The sequence below is a fragment of the Cydia amplana genome, chromosome 18 (assembly GCF_948474715.1).
Source record: "Cydia amplana chromosome 18, ilCydAmpl1.1, whole genome shotgun sequence".
Lineage (NCBI taxonomy): Eukaryota > Metazoa > Arthropoda > Insecta > Lepidoptera > Tortricidae > Cydia > Cydia amplana.
The window spans coordinates 8,211,951-8,229,430 of record NC_086086.1 but is presented as its reverse complement, the minus strand read 5'-3'; the positions used below and the strand labels follow the sequence as shown (position 1 = coordinate 8,229,430).

The following is a 17,480-nucleotide window of genomic DNA, read 5'->3' as shown; positions in this document are numbered from 1 at the left end:
ACAAGGCGAAAAATCCTGCGTAAAAATATCAGAAATTGAGGTTTCGTACTCGACTGTTTCCTCCTCCAAAACTTAACCAATCGTAACCAAATTTGGAAATCTAAATGATTATGACATTATCTGTGTCGGACCGTTTTGCTTTTTTGACTAATTGATGTCAGTTTTGAATAGCACGCCTCTCATTGCGGCATAGTCAATTAGTCAATTTGGCCATTTTTGAAGGGCTCTAGCGCCTTAAAAAACAAAAATATCAAAAAAAGCAAAACGGTCCGACACATATATTGACAATATTAATCTGTGTTGAAAAAATCATTGCTCTAGCTTCAAAACCCACGGAGGAAACAATCGAGTACGTTTGTATGGAGAAATGACCACTCCTGTTGGCTCTTAAAGTTTTAAGGCATATAAAGTGGGAACCACTGACAATCCAACCTCTAGACTGAGCTTAGGCCAATTCTTTCATGAAACCGATGCTGCCAAAAATACGTGGGTGCGGGGGGACGAGGTGAGCGAATCCCGTGCCGTGATTGGTCCGTTCAAAGACACGGACCAATCACGGCACGTGATTGACTCGAAGATGGAGTAATGCTACCGTATGTGTGGCAGAGGGGGTAGCGCGACTATGCTATGTCTAGAGGTTAGATTGTCTGTGGTGGGAACGGACCTGGCTTCCTGTAGGACACGAGCAGGTAGAGCGCGAGCAGGCACGCGAACGTCACGAGCGCCGTGATCCACGAGATGACGAACATGATCGCCAGGCACAGCACCGCGCCGACCAGAGACAGCCACATGTTGTACAACTGGCATATAAAAAGACACTGATATTAAACGAACACTTCAACCCATGATATAGTTTGTAGCTTTCTAGTAGACCCCGAAGGCTTATTCTATTGTCTATTGTTCAGTAAAACCGCACGTGCTACTTACCTGCAAAAAAGGGTCCTAATTATTCTTTTGGCACCTGAGCGCGGGCTAGTCCAACGCTCAAAAAACCAGTGTAGGTGCGCTCTCCGATAACGCGCCTTTGTTACGCATCTCGATGACACATTTTAGACTGGTTCTGTAGCGTTCGACTCGTCGGCACTCAGTAACCGAAGTACCGATTTTTTATGCAGGTGGTTGTGGCACGTGGCACGAGCGGTTTTTCTTAACAATAGACAATAGAATTAGCCTTCGGGGTCTATTAGAAAGCTACAAACTATACCTATCTTACCCTTCGGGCTCATCACAGACAAGACATCCTCTAGACTGAGCATAGTAGCGCTACCCCCTCTGCCACAAATATACGGTAGTTTTACTCCATTTTCGAGTCAAAGTGTCTTTGTGTGACGTCCGTGTCTTTGAACGGAACAATCACGGCACGGGACTCGCTCACCTCGTCCCCCGCACCCCAGTATTTTTGGCAGCATCGGTTTCATGTAATAATTGCTCTGAACTTCGTCTAGAGGATTCCTAGTCTATGGGTGCTATGGGGCTCGTTTAAACGATGCGAGAACTCGCATGCGAGTTTCATTACATTGCGGGTTTTGATCGGTCCGTTGAATTGGACGTAACCAACAGTCGGCAATGTAACTAAAATCGCATGCGAGTTCGCGCGCCGTCTAACGCGCTGGCCACGAAATTGCGCGACTGGCTTAGGCTAAGGCGACAACCATATATTGTAGCGAGACACAGCGATCGGACCTTTCGTTCCCACCTATGGTTTTCGCCTTAGCCGAAGCCAAGATAATTACAAGATAAGATAATTACAGATAACTGATGAATGAATCTGTACTTATACTCAACAAATTCGACGCCTGCGTGAAATGCCCGTTTAATCCATGTCTATTTTTTTATTCGGTAGACTAAAATGACATTTCATTGTATGAACATCATGTGTCATTCCATACTATGAAATGTCATTTTAGTCTACCGAATAAAAAAATAGACTTTAGGGTCCTTGCTTACAGCGATGTCATACATACTGCTTTTTTACTTCGATAATGATAAATTAAAATAAACCATCGACGAGACAATTCAATAAAATTTACCTTTTAGGATCACGGGATACAGGACACAGAATAAACAGTTAACTGTATTGCAGTTTACTTACTCTAAAAGTAGGCCTCCACCCGACGGGTCTGGCGAGACTAGCATGGAATGTTGAGAAGTTGATCAACGTATACGCCGCAAGGAAGAAGTTTGAAATCAGTGGTGCGATCTGATTCAAACCACCTGTAAACAAAATAACGTAAGAAAAAAAAGCGGCCAAGTGCGAGTCGGACTCGCGCACGGAGGGTTCCGCACCATCAACAAAAAATAGAGCAAAACAAGCAAAAAAAACGGTCACCCATCCAAGTACTGACCCCGCCCGACGTTGCTTAACTTCGGTCAAAAATCACGTTTATTGTATGGGAGCCCCACTTAAATCTTTATTTTATTCAGTTTTTAGTATTTGTTGTAATAGCGGCAACAGAAATACATCATCTGTGAAAATTTCAACCGTCTAGCTATCACGGTTCGTGAGATACAGCCTGGTGACAGACGGACGGACGGACGGACGGACAGCGGAGTCTTAGTAATAGGGTCCCGTTTTTACCCTTTGGGTACGGAACCCTAAAAAAGCGTGTAGTTTGGGCCTCTCAATAATAATAAGTGTAAGGCCTAAGGGCGTGCGGCGTGCATGTTAAACAAATGCAAACGTATAGGAGCGGCCTTAGTGCACGCTGCTCAAATCACTTGTGAGCCCGACGCCACGCTGCACGCCCCGCCGAACGCTCCGCTTCGAGCGTCCACTCAGGCATTACACTAAAGCTTTGGATTCCTCCGAAAAGGGTGCCGTAATATGACAGCCGTCATATAGCGGCCGCAAAAGACGGCCGTCTTTACGGTGGCGACAAGTGGAAAGTACCACGGCGTCATAACACACCGTCATCCACCAAGGTCGAAGCGGCAAATTTGAAAAATGTAGGCGCGATGGGATAACGTCCCATAGAAAATTTGAATTTCGCGCCTTTTCCTACTGACAAGATTTGCTTGATCATCTATAATTTACTTGGAGGATGAAATATCATCAGAAGAGGAAAATAATCGTAGTACGGAATCATTCAAATCATTCAAATCTCGTGTCATTTATTCAAAATGGCGTCACCGCTATCTAATAAAACGTTCACGAAACTATCGACACCGTCATGACGGCCGTCATCTTACCTTACGTTGACCATCAACGTAACGTAACGCCGTCTAGGAAACCGCGCCATCTTGTTTACATAGACAACGTTCTAGTGACGTCAGTCAACGCTATATAGCGGCCGTAATATGACGGCACCGTTTTCGGAGGAATCCGAAGCTTAAGAGTTGCAAAAATATAATGATGTAACAAATCTCGAAATTCAACGAGTTATCTGTCTCGTTCTTACCCATTAGAATGAATGCGAAAGCGATAAGAAAGGTGAGCACGTATCCTCGCACCGGCTCGTTGTTCTTGCCGTAGCCCTTTGCGAAGAACTCCAAGTACGGGTACAGCTTGTCTTGACACAACGCCTGGAACATAACAAGAAATAATCAAGGTAAAACGTCGCTTTTTGTTTCGAATGACAGAAAAAGACGGGTAGTCTATCTCGCCGCGAGATACTGTCGCGCCAATCATGTGCTAGGGGTGCAGATAGAAACCTAGGTTGCATTTGTTTCAAAAGCCTATTCAAAATGAAGCCGATCATGTTTATTCATAAATTTTGTATTAAAGGAAAAAATTGAAAAAGTTACGCTTCCGGCAGGACTTGAACCCGCATCCTCCACAATCCGTATGTTGCTCTTAACCAATTGAGCTACGGAAGCCTACCAGGACATCGCAAATCTTTCCATTCCTTCCCTTATGCATATACGCCTTTGGGGTGGCGTATAGCGACATCTACCGTAAGACGACTACATCTTATGCATCTTATCTCCAAAGGCGTGTATGCATAAGGGAAGGAATGGAAAGATTTGCGAGGTCCTGGTAGGCTTCCGTAGCTCAATTGGTTAAGAGCAACACGCGGATTGTGGAGGATGCGGGTTCCAGTCCTGCCGGAAGCGTAACTTTTTCCATTTTTTCCTTTAATATAAAATTTGGAATATCGCTCGCAGACGTATCTGCTAGTAAAAAAAATTGGTTTTATATTCATTCATGTTGTCGCATGGGCACATCAAATAACTGCAGTCGGGCGCGTCTTACTAGAGACAAAGGAATTTGAACCTTCTATACAGTCGTTAGATTCCATATTTAAATGGCAGCACCGCATCGCCGCATGCCTTACGGCTTGGCCACGACATTGAGCGACTGGCGACGGCGGCAGCGACAACCATAGTTGGGAACGAAAGATCGCGGTGTCTCGCTCCGACCTATGGTTATCACTGCCGCCGTCGTAAATCGCTCAATGTCGTGGCCGAGCCGCTAGACTGTTAGCGACTGTTTAATCTGAAACTTACATTATACCGTTCGTATATGGGTTTATCAACTTTTTCTGTCACACGCTGCTTTGGTTACGGTTTCCTGAGTCACTCTTAAAATTCTAGGTTTTTCGTATTTAAATGATCCAAACGCATTTCATGGTAGTTATAAGACCTTTCTATAATGGGACTTCTACTGAGCATATTATTAGAACACGGTACAGCAGTTCTTCTAACAATCTATGCTACTATTGTCTCCTCGCTGATGGGACAGAATAACAACAAGAAATAGTTGATTGACCCATATTCCTATATGAAGTAGTTCAGTGTCTCCTAACTTAATAACGGATTTATGTTAGTCTTATTTACTGATAGTGGGCTAGAAAACATACCTGGAATACTTTGGGAGCGGACACGAGAGAAGCTAGCGCGGAAGATAGAGTGGCCGCGAAGCATCCGGCGTATATCAGAGGTCCAAAACCAGACACCAGACGTATCACCTGTGTGCAAAATAAAACAAATAATATAATCTATCTACCACATTTTGAAGACACCTCACTGCGACACAAAGATAACTTCTCAAGTTGATCTGCAAGTTATTTTGTATTGGTAGTGACCTCGGCTAGTATAGTCAGCAGCAACAGTTGCTAAGCGGGCGAGGTGTTCAAAATGATCTTGACGCGACTTTATTGTTAAGAGAATAAGAGCGTTTAGAGGGCCTGATATCGAACCCCGGAGGTATTTTTAGGGTTCCGTACCTCAAAAGGAAAAAAAACGGAACCCTTATAGGATCACTCGTGCGTCTGTCTGTCTGTCTGTCCGTCCGATCATCCCCCCCCCCCCCCCGTTATCTCCGAAACTACTCGGAAAAAAATACACTAAATAGTTTTTTACCCAAAGATGACAGGAAAACCTATTAGAAATGTGCAGTCAAGCGTGAGTCGGGCTTAAGGTACGGAACCCTTGGAACGCGAGTCCGACTCGCACTTGCCCGGTTTTTATGTGATGATTTGGATATTTATTCCTGAGTTGGAGACCAAGGCACAGCATTTTCATATTGTTTTTTTTCACCTTTATAATCAGCAAGATATCTATGTCATAATAAACTCACATCATTACTATGATGCAGTCCGTACTCGCAGGTCCTGTTAGCGCAGGCCCCCATAGTCCAATTGGCCACATCTTCCACCGCCCCTGTGGCTTCCCGTAGCACAGTCCAACCCACTATCACGGCAATTAACAGGTATGATAGGGTAGTTAGTAGAATGGCCAGGATAGTACCTTTTGGGATTGACTTTTGTGGGTCCTGAAAATAAAATAAATTATATTTATGTTCAAGTTACATGTTTTAACTTTATTACTATAAGTTTCCTAAAATTGAGAAATTCAAGGAGCTTGTTTAACACAGGCGTCAACGAAACAAGATTCTTGTATAAAAGGTGTAAACGGGGCGTAGCAAAACATCAAGGGAGCCGGGAGGTATGAAAATATACCAATATAGAAATCTTGTAGGTTTCCTTAGTATTTAACCGCTTCAAAATGAATGAGGGATGTTATATTTGGTTAAGAAAAAGTCCAACCCTTACTATATATTTAATACAGAATGCTACGCCGTCCGTCTTTTTCCTTGGTTGACCGAAGCGTAGCGAAGGTCTACGTTTTGACTCGGGCATTTTGCTTTTGTATGTCCGGATGTTCTCCTCTACAGGTCGCAATTCTTAACCGATTTTCGTAAAATTTTGTGACCGAATTCTATGACTAAATAAAAATTTTTTGTCGATCCGGTTTTTGGAAATTTTTCAAAATGGCGGAGTCGTGATAGCTCGCCTAAACAAATAGTCGTATCGGTATCATATGAGTTTTTTCTTTTTGAGATATGTTTATAGATTAAATGGCCAAAAATTCAGAAAATTTGTATCGCTGGTTTTGGTGGTATTTAGATATTTAGTTTTTACTTGAGAATGAGTAGCTAAATTTCCTCAGCTTTGGTAAGAACTATAATGGCGTATTTTGCAAACGTTCGCTTTTTTTGTTTGCATCCCTCCCGATGCATCCCTGGTTCCATCCCCAGTAATTGTATACTGCTACATAACTTTTTGTATTTTTTTTATACTTAAAGTTCGTATAGTGGTTTTATATTTTATTTTTTTATTTTGAAAAAATGAAATTTTCGTATTTTTTATTTATCAAGCGCGGGTTAAGCGTATTCGTTTAATTTTTGTTTGTAGCTTTATGTAGTTTTTAATTTTTTGTTTATATTACATGTACTATACCTATATTTTAATAAATATTTTTGCCATACATTTATTCAGTTTTAAGCTCTGCTCGCGAGGTCTACAGCTCACAGAGCCACTAGTATACTTTAAGCCAAAAGTATATTTTTCGTGTACAGATTTCTGTATTTATTATTTATAATTACCTTAAGATCCCCAGAAATATTAGCACCAGCTAGAATCCCTGTAGCCGCAGGAAAGAATATCGAGAACACTGAGAAGAATGAATGGTCCACGCCCTCGTAGAACTTGTAGTCGGGTCCCATGTTGTTTTTCAAAACCGTCACTAAAAAATAAAACATATTTTTAAACAACTATCATAAAACGAAACTTCCGTGAGACACAGACATATTCAATATATTAAAAAGCGGCCAAGTGCGAGTCGGACTCGCCCATGAAGGGTTCCGTATTTAGGCGATTTATGACGTATAAAAAAAAAACTACTTACTAGATCTCGTTCAAACCAATTTTCGGTGGAAGTTTACATGGTAATGTACATCATATATTTTTTTTAGTTTTATCATTCTCTTATTTTAGAAGTTACAGGGGGGGGGGGGGACACACATTTTACCACTTTGGAAGTGTCTCTCGCGCAAACTATTCAGTTTAGAAAAAAATGATATTAGAAACCTCAATATCATTTTTGAAGACCTATCCATAGATACCCCACACGTATGGGTTTGATGAAAAAAAATTTTTTGAGTTTCAGTTCGAGTATGGGGAACCCCAAAAATTTATTGTTTTTTTTTCTATTTTTGTGTGAAAATCTTAATGCGGTTTACAGAATACATCTACTTACCAAGTTTCAACAGTATAGTTCTTATAGTTTCGGAGAAAAGTGGCTGTGACATACGGACGGACAGACAGACGGACAGACGGACAGACAGACAGACAGACAGACATGACGAATCTATAAGGGTTCCGTTTTTTGCCATTTGGCTACGGAACCCTAAAAACGGGTCACTCACGTATTTTAAGTCGAAAACGTTCGACATGGAGAGCTGCGGCCCGCAGTCTGCGCCGAACGTCACCGTTAACACAAGCTCCTGATGACACTCCTCGGTACGAAGTGAAACATGTCGAGCGTTTTCGACTTTAAATACGAGAGTGACTCGTTTTTAATATATTTATCATCAAACGCATCAAATTTTTGATGTTTAGAATTCCTACATACCAACTGTTACGACTAAATAATCATGTACCTTATATTATTGACATACGGTCTAGATTGGCATACTTACTGTTGTATCCAACAAATCCCTGCGCAATCTCGACATCGCTTTTCGGGCCTACAATGGACCCTATTAGAAAATTGGCTATGGCGGCTAGGAGTATGAACAGCAACACTATTTGGGCTTTCGCCTCCCACTCCATCCCCACCATTACAATGCCCGTGAGTAGGACTATGGTGATGCAGCCGTAGATTGTTTGGTCCTGAAATAAAAAAAAAACGTTTCCAGTGGTATTTCACTAAATTGTCCGAGCACGCTAGGCTCACAACTGCTCCGAGCAGTCACATATGAAAATAAAATACTGTGCTTCTGTAAAACGGTTTGAAATAAGAATAATTATGTTTCACGCGCAATAAAACAACGCAATTCGTGTATTGGTTATGAAAGCATTTATTACACAAACGGGTCTACCGCGATATAGTTTCATTGTTTTTCTTTCGCCTTCACCTTAAATTCCGACGACGTTTCAGCCGAGTTGCACCAGCTGTGGTCACAGAAAGAGTGACGTCGCGGTAGACCCATTTGTTTAATTAAATGTGTACAAAACGCGAGAGTTTAAAGTGTGAAAGCATTTGTTGAAATACAGTAAATACCTAAGTTCTGAGAATGTGCATGCCAACTTTTACGACTATTTCAGCATTTGTAATTTAATGGTTTGAAATGCGTAACGCCAGGTGGGTAACTAAGCACAAATCAATTCACTGCAGCCATGGAAGATATCTGAGTATTTCAGCGTTCAAGTGGGACAGATAGATATATACCTAATTGGAGGGAAAGATACTGACTTACCCAGGCCTTGCTGACCATATAGGCGGACTCTGGTATGAGCGTTATGAGCGACTCGCCAAAGCCGACGACATACATAGCGCAAGCGACAGCGTTCGCCATCGAGAATATGAGGCCGATGCTGCCGGCGAAGGGACAACTAAATCTGTATATCAATGCGAGAGAAAGAGACTTACCCAGGCCTTGCTGACCATATAGGCGGACTCGGGTATGAGCGTGATGAGCGACTCGCCAAAGCCGACGACATACATGGCGCAAGCGACAGCGTTCGCCATCGAGAATATGAGGCCGATGCTGCCGGCGAAGGGACAACTAAATCTATATATCAATGCGAGAGAAAGAGACTTACCCAGGCCTTGCTGACCATATAGGCCGACTCAGGTATGAGGGTTATGAGCGACTCGCCAAAGCCGACGACATACATAGCGCAAGCGACAGCGTTCGCCATCGAGAATGTGAGGCCGATGCTGCCGGCGAAGGGACAACTAAATCTGTATATCAATGCGAGAGAAAGAGACTTACCCAGGCCTTGCTGACCATATAGGCGGACTCGGGTATGAGCGTTATGAGCGACTCGCCAAAGCCGACAACATACATAGCGCAAGCGACAGCGTTCGCCATCGAGAATGTGAGGCCGATTCTGCCGGCGAAGGGACAACTAAATCTGTATATCAATGCGAGAGAAAGAGACTTACCCAGGCCTTGCTGACCATATAGGCGGACTCGGGTATGAGCGTGATGAGCGACTCGCCAAAGCCGACGACATACATAGCGCAAGCGACAGCGTTCGCCATCGAGAATATGAGGCCGATGCTGCCGCCGAAGGGACATCTAGATCTATATATCAATGCGAGAGAAAGAGACTTAGCCAGGCCTTGCTGACCATATAGGCGGACTCGGGTATGAGCGTGATGAGCGACTCGCCAAAGCCGACGACATACATAGCGCAAGCGACAGCGTTCGCCATCGAGAATATGAGGCCGATGCTGCCGGCGAAGGGACATCTAGATCTATATATCAATGTGAGAGAAAGAGACTTACCCAGGCCTTGCTGACCATATAGGCGGACTCTGGTATGAGCGTTATGAGCGACTCGCCAAAGCCGACGACATACATAGCGCAAGCGACAGCGTTCGCCATCGAGAATATGAGGCCGATGCTGCCGGCGAAGGGACAACTAAATCTATATATCAATGCGAGAGAAAGAGACTTACCCAGGCCTTGCTGACCATATAGGCCGACTCAGGTATGAGGGTTATGAGCGACTCGCCAAAGCCGACGACATACATAGCGCAAGCGACAGCGTTCGCCATCGAGAATGTGAGGCCGATGCTGCCGGCGAAGGGACAACTAAATCTGTATATCAATGCGAGAGAAAGAGACTTACCCAGGCCTTGCTGACCATATAGGCGGACTCGGGTATGAGCGTTATGAGCGACTCGCCAAAGCCGACAACATACATAGCGCAAGCGACAGCGTTCGCCATCGAGAATGTGAGGCCGATGCTGCCGGCGAAGGGACAACTAAATCTGTATATCAATGCGAGAGAAAGAGACTTACCCAGGCCTTGCTGACCATATAGGCGGACTCGGGTATGAGCGTGATGAGCGACTCGCCAAAGCCGACGACATACATAGCGCAAGCGACAGCGTTCGCCATCGAGAATATGAGGCCGATGCTGCCGGCGAAGGGACATCTAGATCTATATATCAATGTGAGAGAAAGAGACTTACCCAGGCCTTGCTGACCATATAGGCGGACTCTGGTATGAGTGTTATGAGCGACTCGCCAAAGCCGACGACATACATAGAGCAAGCGACAGCGTTCGCCATCGAGAATATGAGGCCGATGCTGCCGGCGAAGGGACATCTAGATCTATATATCAATGTGAGAGAAAGAGACTTACCCAGGCCTTGCTGACCATATAGGCGGACTCTGGTATGAGTGTTATGAGCGACTCGCCAAAGCCGACGACATACATAGAGCAAGCGACAGCGTTCGCCATCGAGAATATGAGGCCGATGCTGCCGCCGAATTCGGGGCCGAGAGACCGGGATATCATGTAGTACGTTCCACCTGGAGAGCAATTTTAACACAGTTCATTGTCATAGAAACACCGAGATATGTAATGTTGTAATGAAATTAGTAAAACAATGCGACCACCATAATTCTAAAGATAATGACTAATTTAGTCGCCAAATACGTACGTACCTAATCTTTAACTAGATTGGGAAAACATTGTGTTAACAGTGTTTGTTTGTAGGAGGAGTTTTGGCCGAAGGGTGTCAAATTCCGGCGGTTCCGCGGCCGACTCCCTGACACAGCGGGGTTGTGCAATTTATCGCAACAATATTGTGTTCTGTAAATTTTCTTTTTAAGATATATGATGCCTAAAATGTGTATATCGGAGCAGGAAGTAAAAACTTATTGAAAGTGAAGTGAGAACTTGGCTGGTATTAGATTCTAATATTGTCAACTCTGGGTAACAGAACAGACATTTTCCGTTTCTCCGGTTAGACTGGTTATCCTTACCTCCCTTGATGACCCCGTTGGTGCTGATCGCAGACATGGAGAGCGCCGTGATGGTGGTCACCACTGACGTAGTCATGATGAGCAGGATTGACTGCGCTGCCAACGAAAACGAATACACAATGAGTAGGTATCTACACATTACTAATTTAGTATTTTCAGTGTGAATTATACACTGAATCCGGTTCAGTTAAATAGGCCAAAAAGTATTTCGTATGTCTGTCTGGTTTCCCAGCTGTTCTCAGGGTTTGACGAGTGAAATGTTGCTTAAACTATGATACCCACACCAGCCTGCCCGACTACCAAGGCGATTCGCAGAAAAAGCATCACTTCACGCCTCAAATGTTGAGCATACATCGCATTAGCACGCCCTTGATCGAGCCGAACTTCAGGTTAGGACTGCCGGACCTTCGGCGTCTTTCTCCATGGTCTGAGCCCTGTGAGACATTACATCTTCTACATACCCACGCCAGCCTGCCCGACCACCCAAGAGAGTCGGAGGAAGAGCATCACGCCTCAAATGTTGAGCAGACATCGCATTAGCACGCCCTTGTGGAGCGGGAAGTAGGGCAGCAAGTAAACAACACGAGTATTGCGTAAAGACTGACTTTTATTCAGACAAGCGTTACCTATTTATACTTACATTATTAGAGACATGCACAAAATATAACTCCTCACACCTCCCCTTTTAAAGGAAAAAAAAATGTATAACATATAACATTTTTTTTTTTAATATACTAGTGATTATACAAGATTTGTTAAATTACACTTTGTTTGTTTTGTGTTGTTTTTTAAGTTACACTTTTACATAACAAATATATATAATATATATTTTTTTAGCTAATTTAATATATCTATATGTATATATTATTCATAGTAGGGCTTAGTTCTATTCTTATGTACTAACATTGATTTTCCATCAATTTCGACTTCCACATTAGGAGACAAGTCGCGTAAAACTCGGTATGGTCCCAAGTAAACATTTGCTAATTTATTGCCAACTTCATTTTTAATCAAAACCTTGTCGTTTGGCTTGTATAAAATACAATTTGTTTTTGAATCATACCTGATTTTTCTTGATTGTTTAGATTTTATTAAATTCTCACGTGCTTCTTTTTGACTTAATTGGATTCGGTATTTTAATTCTTTTGGGTAGCTTTCATGATTATATAAGGGTTGTACTATATTTCCCAACAAATTACTAGGTAAATTACACTTCCTGCCATACACAAGTTCAAACGGGGTATATTTGGTTTCGGTATGCACCGATGTATTAAACGAAAAACTCCAAAATGGCAGCCAAGTGCTCCAAGTTTCAGGGTGAGTATCAGTTTGGATACGTAAGAATGCAGCTAAATGTTTATGCGTGTTCTCGAGAGCGCCTATACTTTGATGGTGATACGCTGTGGAGTTTAATTGTTTTATATTTAGTAGTGTACTTACCTCTTTAAAGATGGATGACACAAACTCCGTACCCCGATCGGAAGCTATCTGCCTGGGAACGCCGTATCTAAGTATAAAATTGTTTACCAATGACATAGCTACGTCTTTACTTCTTTTAGAAAACAATGGATAAGCTTCTACAAATTTTGTTAGTTCGCACTGTAATGTGAGTATGTATGAATAACCATCATCATCGGTCTCTAAAGGGCCAACTAAATCTAAAAAAATTTTTTCGAAGGCATATGTTGCAGTTGTCGTGATTACCATTGGTTCTTTAATGGGGGTAGCATATTTATTTTTTTGGCACTTGTCACAGCGTTTTACAAAACTTCTAATGTCATTTTCCATTCCCGGCCAGAAGTAATATTTTTTTAAATTATTATACATTCGTCTCATGCCCGCGTGACCACTAGTGGGCAAAAGGTGAAAGTCATTTAAAATTATCTTACGTTGTTCGCTGTCAGAAACTCTTATTATATCTTTTAAAATGCCAATTTTCACTTTTATTTGACATTCTGGTTTCTTTATTTCATTCATTAATTTTTGTATAAATATTTCCATCATTTTATTTTTTACGATGTATATCATGTTTATATTAATTTTACAACAAAACAAGTCCAGCTCTTTCACAAACTCGCCTGGCGAAATTTGTGATGAAGAGTCCAGAAATTTAATAAAGATAATGTTTTTATTGCAATCATATAAAAATATTTTATTTTCGTAGTCATTTTTTAACATGACTTTCTTTTTTCGCGTATCTAATTCCATCCTACTAATAAACCGTAACTCTACTGAACCCGGTAATTTATTATGGGTTTCTATACATTTCGGTGATCCTTGAAAATCATCCTTGATTGTCATATCCTGTTTAGTTATTGTATTTTCTATTTTCTTCGATTGCGCTCTGGTCGTAACGCATACGTGTTCACTTAGTGTCTTTAAGTCTTTACAAGTAATATAAGCACGCGACAATGCGTCAGCGGGCGCATTATCGGATCCTCTTACATATTCAATGACAAAGTCGTATTCTTCAAGCGCTAATCTGAACTTTAATAGGCGACTTGATGGATCCCGCATTCCAAATAAATAAACAAGTGGCTTGTGATCTGTCCTAATAATAAAACTAGTTCCGTACAAATAAGGCCTGAAATGTCGGACGGCCCAAAAAATTCCTAAGAGTTCTTTTTCTATAGTGGGATAATTTTTTTCTGATTTATTTAATGTTCTGCTAGCATAAGCGACGGGCCTATTATTTTCGTTACTCAAAATTGCTCCCAAAGCATAGCCAGATGCATCTGTCTGTAAAATAAATTTATTATCCGGTGAAAAATCCGGGTATTGAAGTACCGGAGGAGATGCAATTTTTTGTTTTAAGGTATCGAATGACACTTGACATCTTTCGTCCCATACAAAGGGGACGTTTTTCCTTGATAAATAATTTAAGGGTATTGCGATTTCAGCAAATCGCTTAATAAATTTCCTATAATAATTTGCAAATGCCACAAATCTTTTGACTTCGTCACTATTAGTAGGAACAGGAAATTTTTGTATCGCAGCTATCTTATCCGGATCGGGCAATACTCCGTCACTTGACACTACGTGACCTAAATACAAAAGTTCTTTTTTCAAAAAATCACATTTGTTTGGATTTAATTTTAAGTTGACTTTACGTAACCTACTAAATACATCCATTAGATTCTTGTTGTGATCATCTAAATTTTTACCAAAAACTATGAGGTCGTCTAAGTAGATTAAACATTTATCGTATGTCAGACCAGACATAGCGATATTCATCATCCTGGAAAAGGAATTTGGAGAGCTGCGTACCCCCATAGGCATACGGGTCATCATATACTGGCCAGAGTCAAAGGCTGTATATTGTCTACTATCTTTGTCGAGGTCACATTGATAATAACCATTTGCTAAATCTAAGTGACTAAAATATACACATCCTGAAAGAGAATCTAAAATTTCCGTTATATTAGGTAGTGGAAATTTGTCATCCTGTATACAATTGTTTAACTTTCGATAGTCTATTACTATACGCCATTTTTTCTCTTGTGATCCGTGACTTTTTTTTGGAACTAACAAAAGGGGACTAGACCACTCGCTCGAGCATTTTTCTATAATTCCTTGTTTCAACATATTATTTAATTCATCCTTTATTATGGTTTTCTGAGCATGTGGTAACCTATATGGCTTAGTGTATACCGGGACAGTATTAGGTTTCAACGATATAGTATGCTTATAAATATTAGTGGTACTTAATTTATCACCAGGTAGGAAAAATACATCAGGAAATTTAGCACACAAGTTTTCAATGGATATTTGTTCTTCAAGGTTTAGTTTTTGTAAATTGAGGTGTTGGAATAACGTTTTGAGTCGGTCAACATTTACTTTATCGCAATTGTTGAAGGAGCAAATATTATAATCACTAGCCTTTTGAACGGATACGCTAATATTGCATAATTGTATTTCATGTTCCGTTGTATTCAATATTCTAAGTGGAATTTTATTAAAAGTAGGTGAAACTAAAGACCCCGCTAAAAAAATACCATCCTGTATCTCGTTCGAACATATGACACAATCTTCAAGTATATCCGTACTTACATAATACACAGATTCTGACCTAGGTGGGAGCGTGAAATATTTTTGGTTGTCGTCAAGGGGCATGGTGACTTTCTTTTTATTATCTGTAGTCAAAGTTAAAGTATCATATTCTAAATCAATTTTGGCATGATGTTTTTTAAGAAAGTCGCGTCCTATTATGCCGTCATTACTACATGGCAAGTTATCAAAAATGTAAAACTTATGTTCAAACACGTGCCCCTGATAGTGTAACTGTAGGTAAATAAATCCAATCGCACATTGTGTTCCTCCAATTCCATTAATAACTAATTCTTTTTTGCATATAGGAATATTCAATTTCAAAGCGCTGCGCAATTTTAACGCGCATATCGTAGCTCCCGTGTCAGCTAAAAAGGAATATGTAGTACATGTATTATTGTTTCCTATATTAAAACTTACGTAACTTGAATTTCCGCTTAAAAATATGTACTCTTTAGTCTCGAAAAAACTGGATCGGATTTACTTTATTTTCGACCGATTGATTTAGAATATTAATCTCATCATTACAGTGCTCATTATTTTTGTCAGTTTCATGTAAAACATGCATTCTTTCACGTTCATATCCATTATTTCTAGAAGAAAAGTACCTACCTTGATTTCCCCGGTAATTCGGCAAGTAGGCACCTCTGCTTGGACCGGCAGCGCCAGCCCCGGTGTAGGGTCGCGCTGTGCGACCCGGAGCTTGACCTTGCGTCAGCGGTGGCCGCGAGCCACGGTATTGGTTGGGTGACCCTCTGTAGTTTTGGTGACCTCGACCACGTACATATCCTCTGCTGAAATGATTATAATGATGATTAAATGCCAGCATGTCACCCGAAGTCGTTGTGATTGCCGTCTCTTCGTCTTTTGCTCCTTGTACAGCGTCCTTCAGCGATTGGTAATCGCGTGCTGCAATAATGGTGCTAATTCGCCGATTTCGCAGACCGTCTGCGAATTTTTTGATGACTTGTTTTTCATTAATTTTTTTTAATACATTTAATGTAGTAGAATCGCCTTCTGACTGCGCTATCGTCAAATTAACAAACAGCTCAGATAACTGCTTACCGTAATCGTCGATTGAACTCTCTCCTTGTTTTAACACCTGTATTTGATTTTGGATGGCAAAAGCTGATTTTTTAGTCAGTAAGTGAGTCTTCATGTCTGTAATCATACTTTGTACTGAACTATAAGTGTCACTTAATTTAAGTTTTGCTAGTTTTGTAATTCGGTTTTTAAGAACGAAATTAATTAACTGTGGTTTGGAATCTGACTTAAGCACAGAGTCGTAATATTCAATGGAATTAATAAGCTGCTCTATTACAGCCTCATCCTCTGTCATAATTGGTATTAAAGACAACGCGATTTTTAAGTTGAAATCTTCCATTGTGGAGGTTTTGTTAGAACTTGTGTATGATTTATTGCAAAAATCTTCAATCCACTTATATAGTCCTTGAATTTTATCACACTCTGTTTGAATGTCGACTAAACATTGACCCTCTAACTTATTATTTTCTATTTGGTCACGTATCTCCCTAATAATAGCACGAAACTTCCCATGAATTACACTTGCTTCGTTTAACTTAACTTTCAATAGCTCTGGTTTCCTTCTATCGTAAGTAAGTTTCGATAAGTTTTCTTTTATGTTCTTTAAATCTGAATAGATATGAACTAATTCACTTGTCATGACAGACTAAATTATATTATTGCTATATATTTGTATGTTTTGCATTTAATGTTACTTAGTAGAATATTAAAAAAAACTTACGTAAATTTCCCTTATTGTACCTACATGAATACACTGATATTAAGTACCTATGTTAAGTATAATGTCTCAGTGTCCATCAGCTAGCTGGAGCGGTGGCGGGAGAAGAGAACGTGGATTGATATATAAAAAAAAACACGCTATGCACTGGTATCACTTCACTAATCACATTACGCGTGTCTACGCGTATTCGTGTCTACGAATTAGTCCTTGCTAGTACCGGCACGAGTAGCAGAGCATCCACGGCAGTGGGTATCCTCAAGTTCACGGCGTTCTGCGAAGGTTGTATTGCACAATCCAGTCAGCAGCCCATGATGCGTGGCATCTTTTGTACAGCCTGTAGATAATGTACAAACCTCCAATAAACATTAAGGTGCACATCACAATCATCAAAATGCTAATCAACGAGAGGTGATTCTTCATTTCAGTCGTCGCATCATT

The 17,480-nt window shown here is 41.0% G+C and overlaps 1 protein-coding gene across 1 annotated transcript in view; it reads right to left on the bottom strand.

Moving 5' to 3' along the window:
* LOC134656470 (bumetanide-sensitive sodium-(potassium)-chloride cotransporter-like) overlaps nucleotides 1–17,480 on the bottom strand; it is a 45,188-nt gene that overhangs the window by 13,073 nt on the left and 14,635 nt on the right. Inside the window, exons 5-13 of the mRNA XM_063512008.1 lie at nucleotides 11,231–11,326; nucleotides 10,605–10,774; nucleotides 7,922–8,114; nucleotides 6,827–6,966; nucleotides 5,519–5,713; nucleotides 4,800–4,907; nucleotides 3,399–3,522; nucleotides 2,093–2,214; nucleotides 665–800 (exon numbers count right to left, since the gene is read on the bottom strand). Coding sequence (XP_063368078.1) covers nucleotides 665–800; nucleotides 2,093–2,214; nucleotides 3,399–3,522; nucleotides 4,800–4,907; nucleotides 5,519–5,713; nucleotides 6,827–6,966; nucleotides 7,922–8,114; nucleotides 10,605–10,774; nucleotides 11,231–11,326 — 1,284 coding nt within the window. The remainder of the gene's footprint in view (nucleotides 1–664; nucleotides 801–2,092; nucleotides 2,215–3,398; nucleotides 3,523–4,799; nucleotides 4,908–5,518; nucleotides 5,714–6,826; nucleotides 6,967–7,921; nucleotides 8,115–10,604; nucleotides 10,775–11,230; nucleotides 11,327–17,480) is intronic.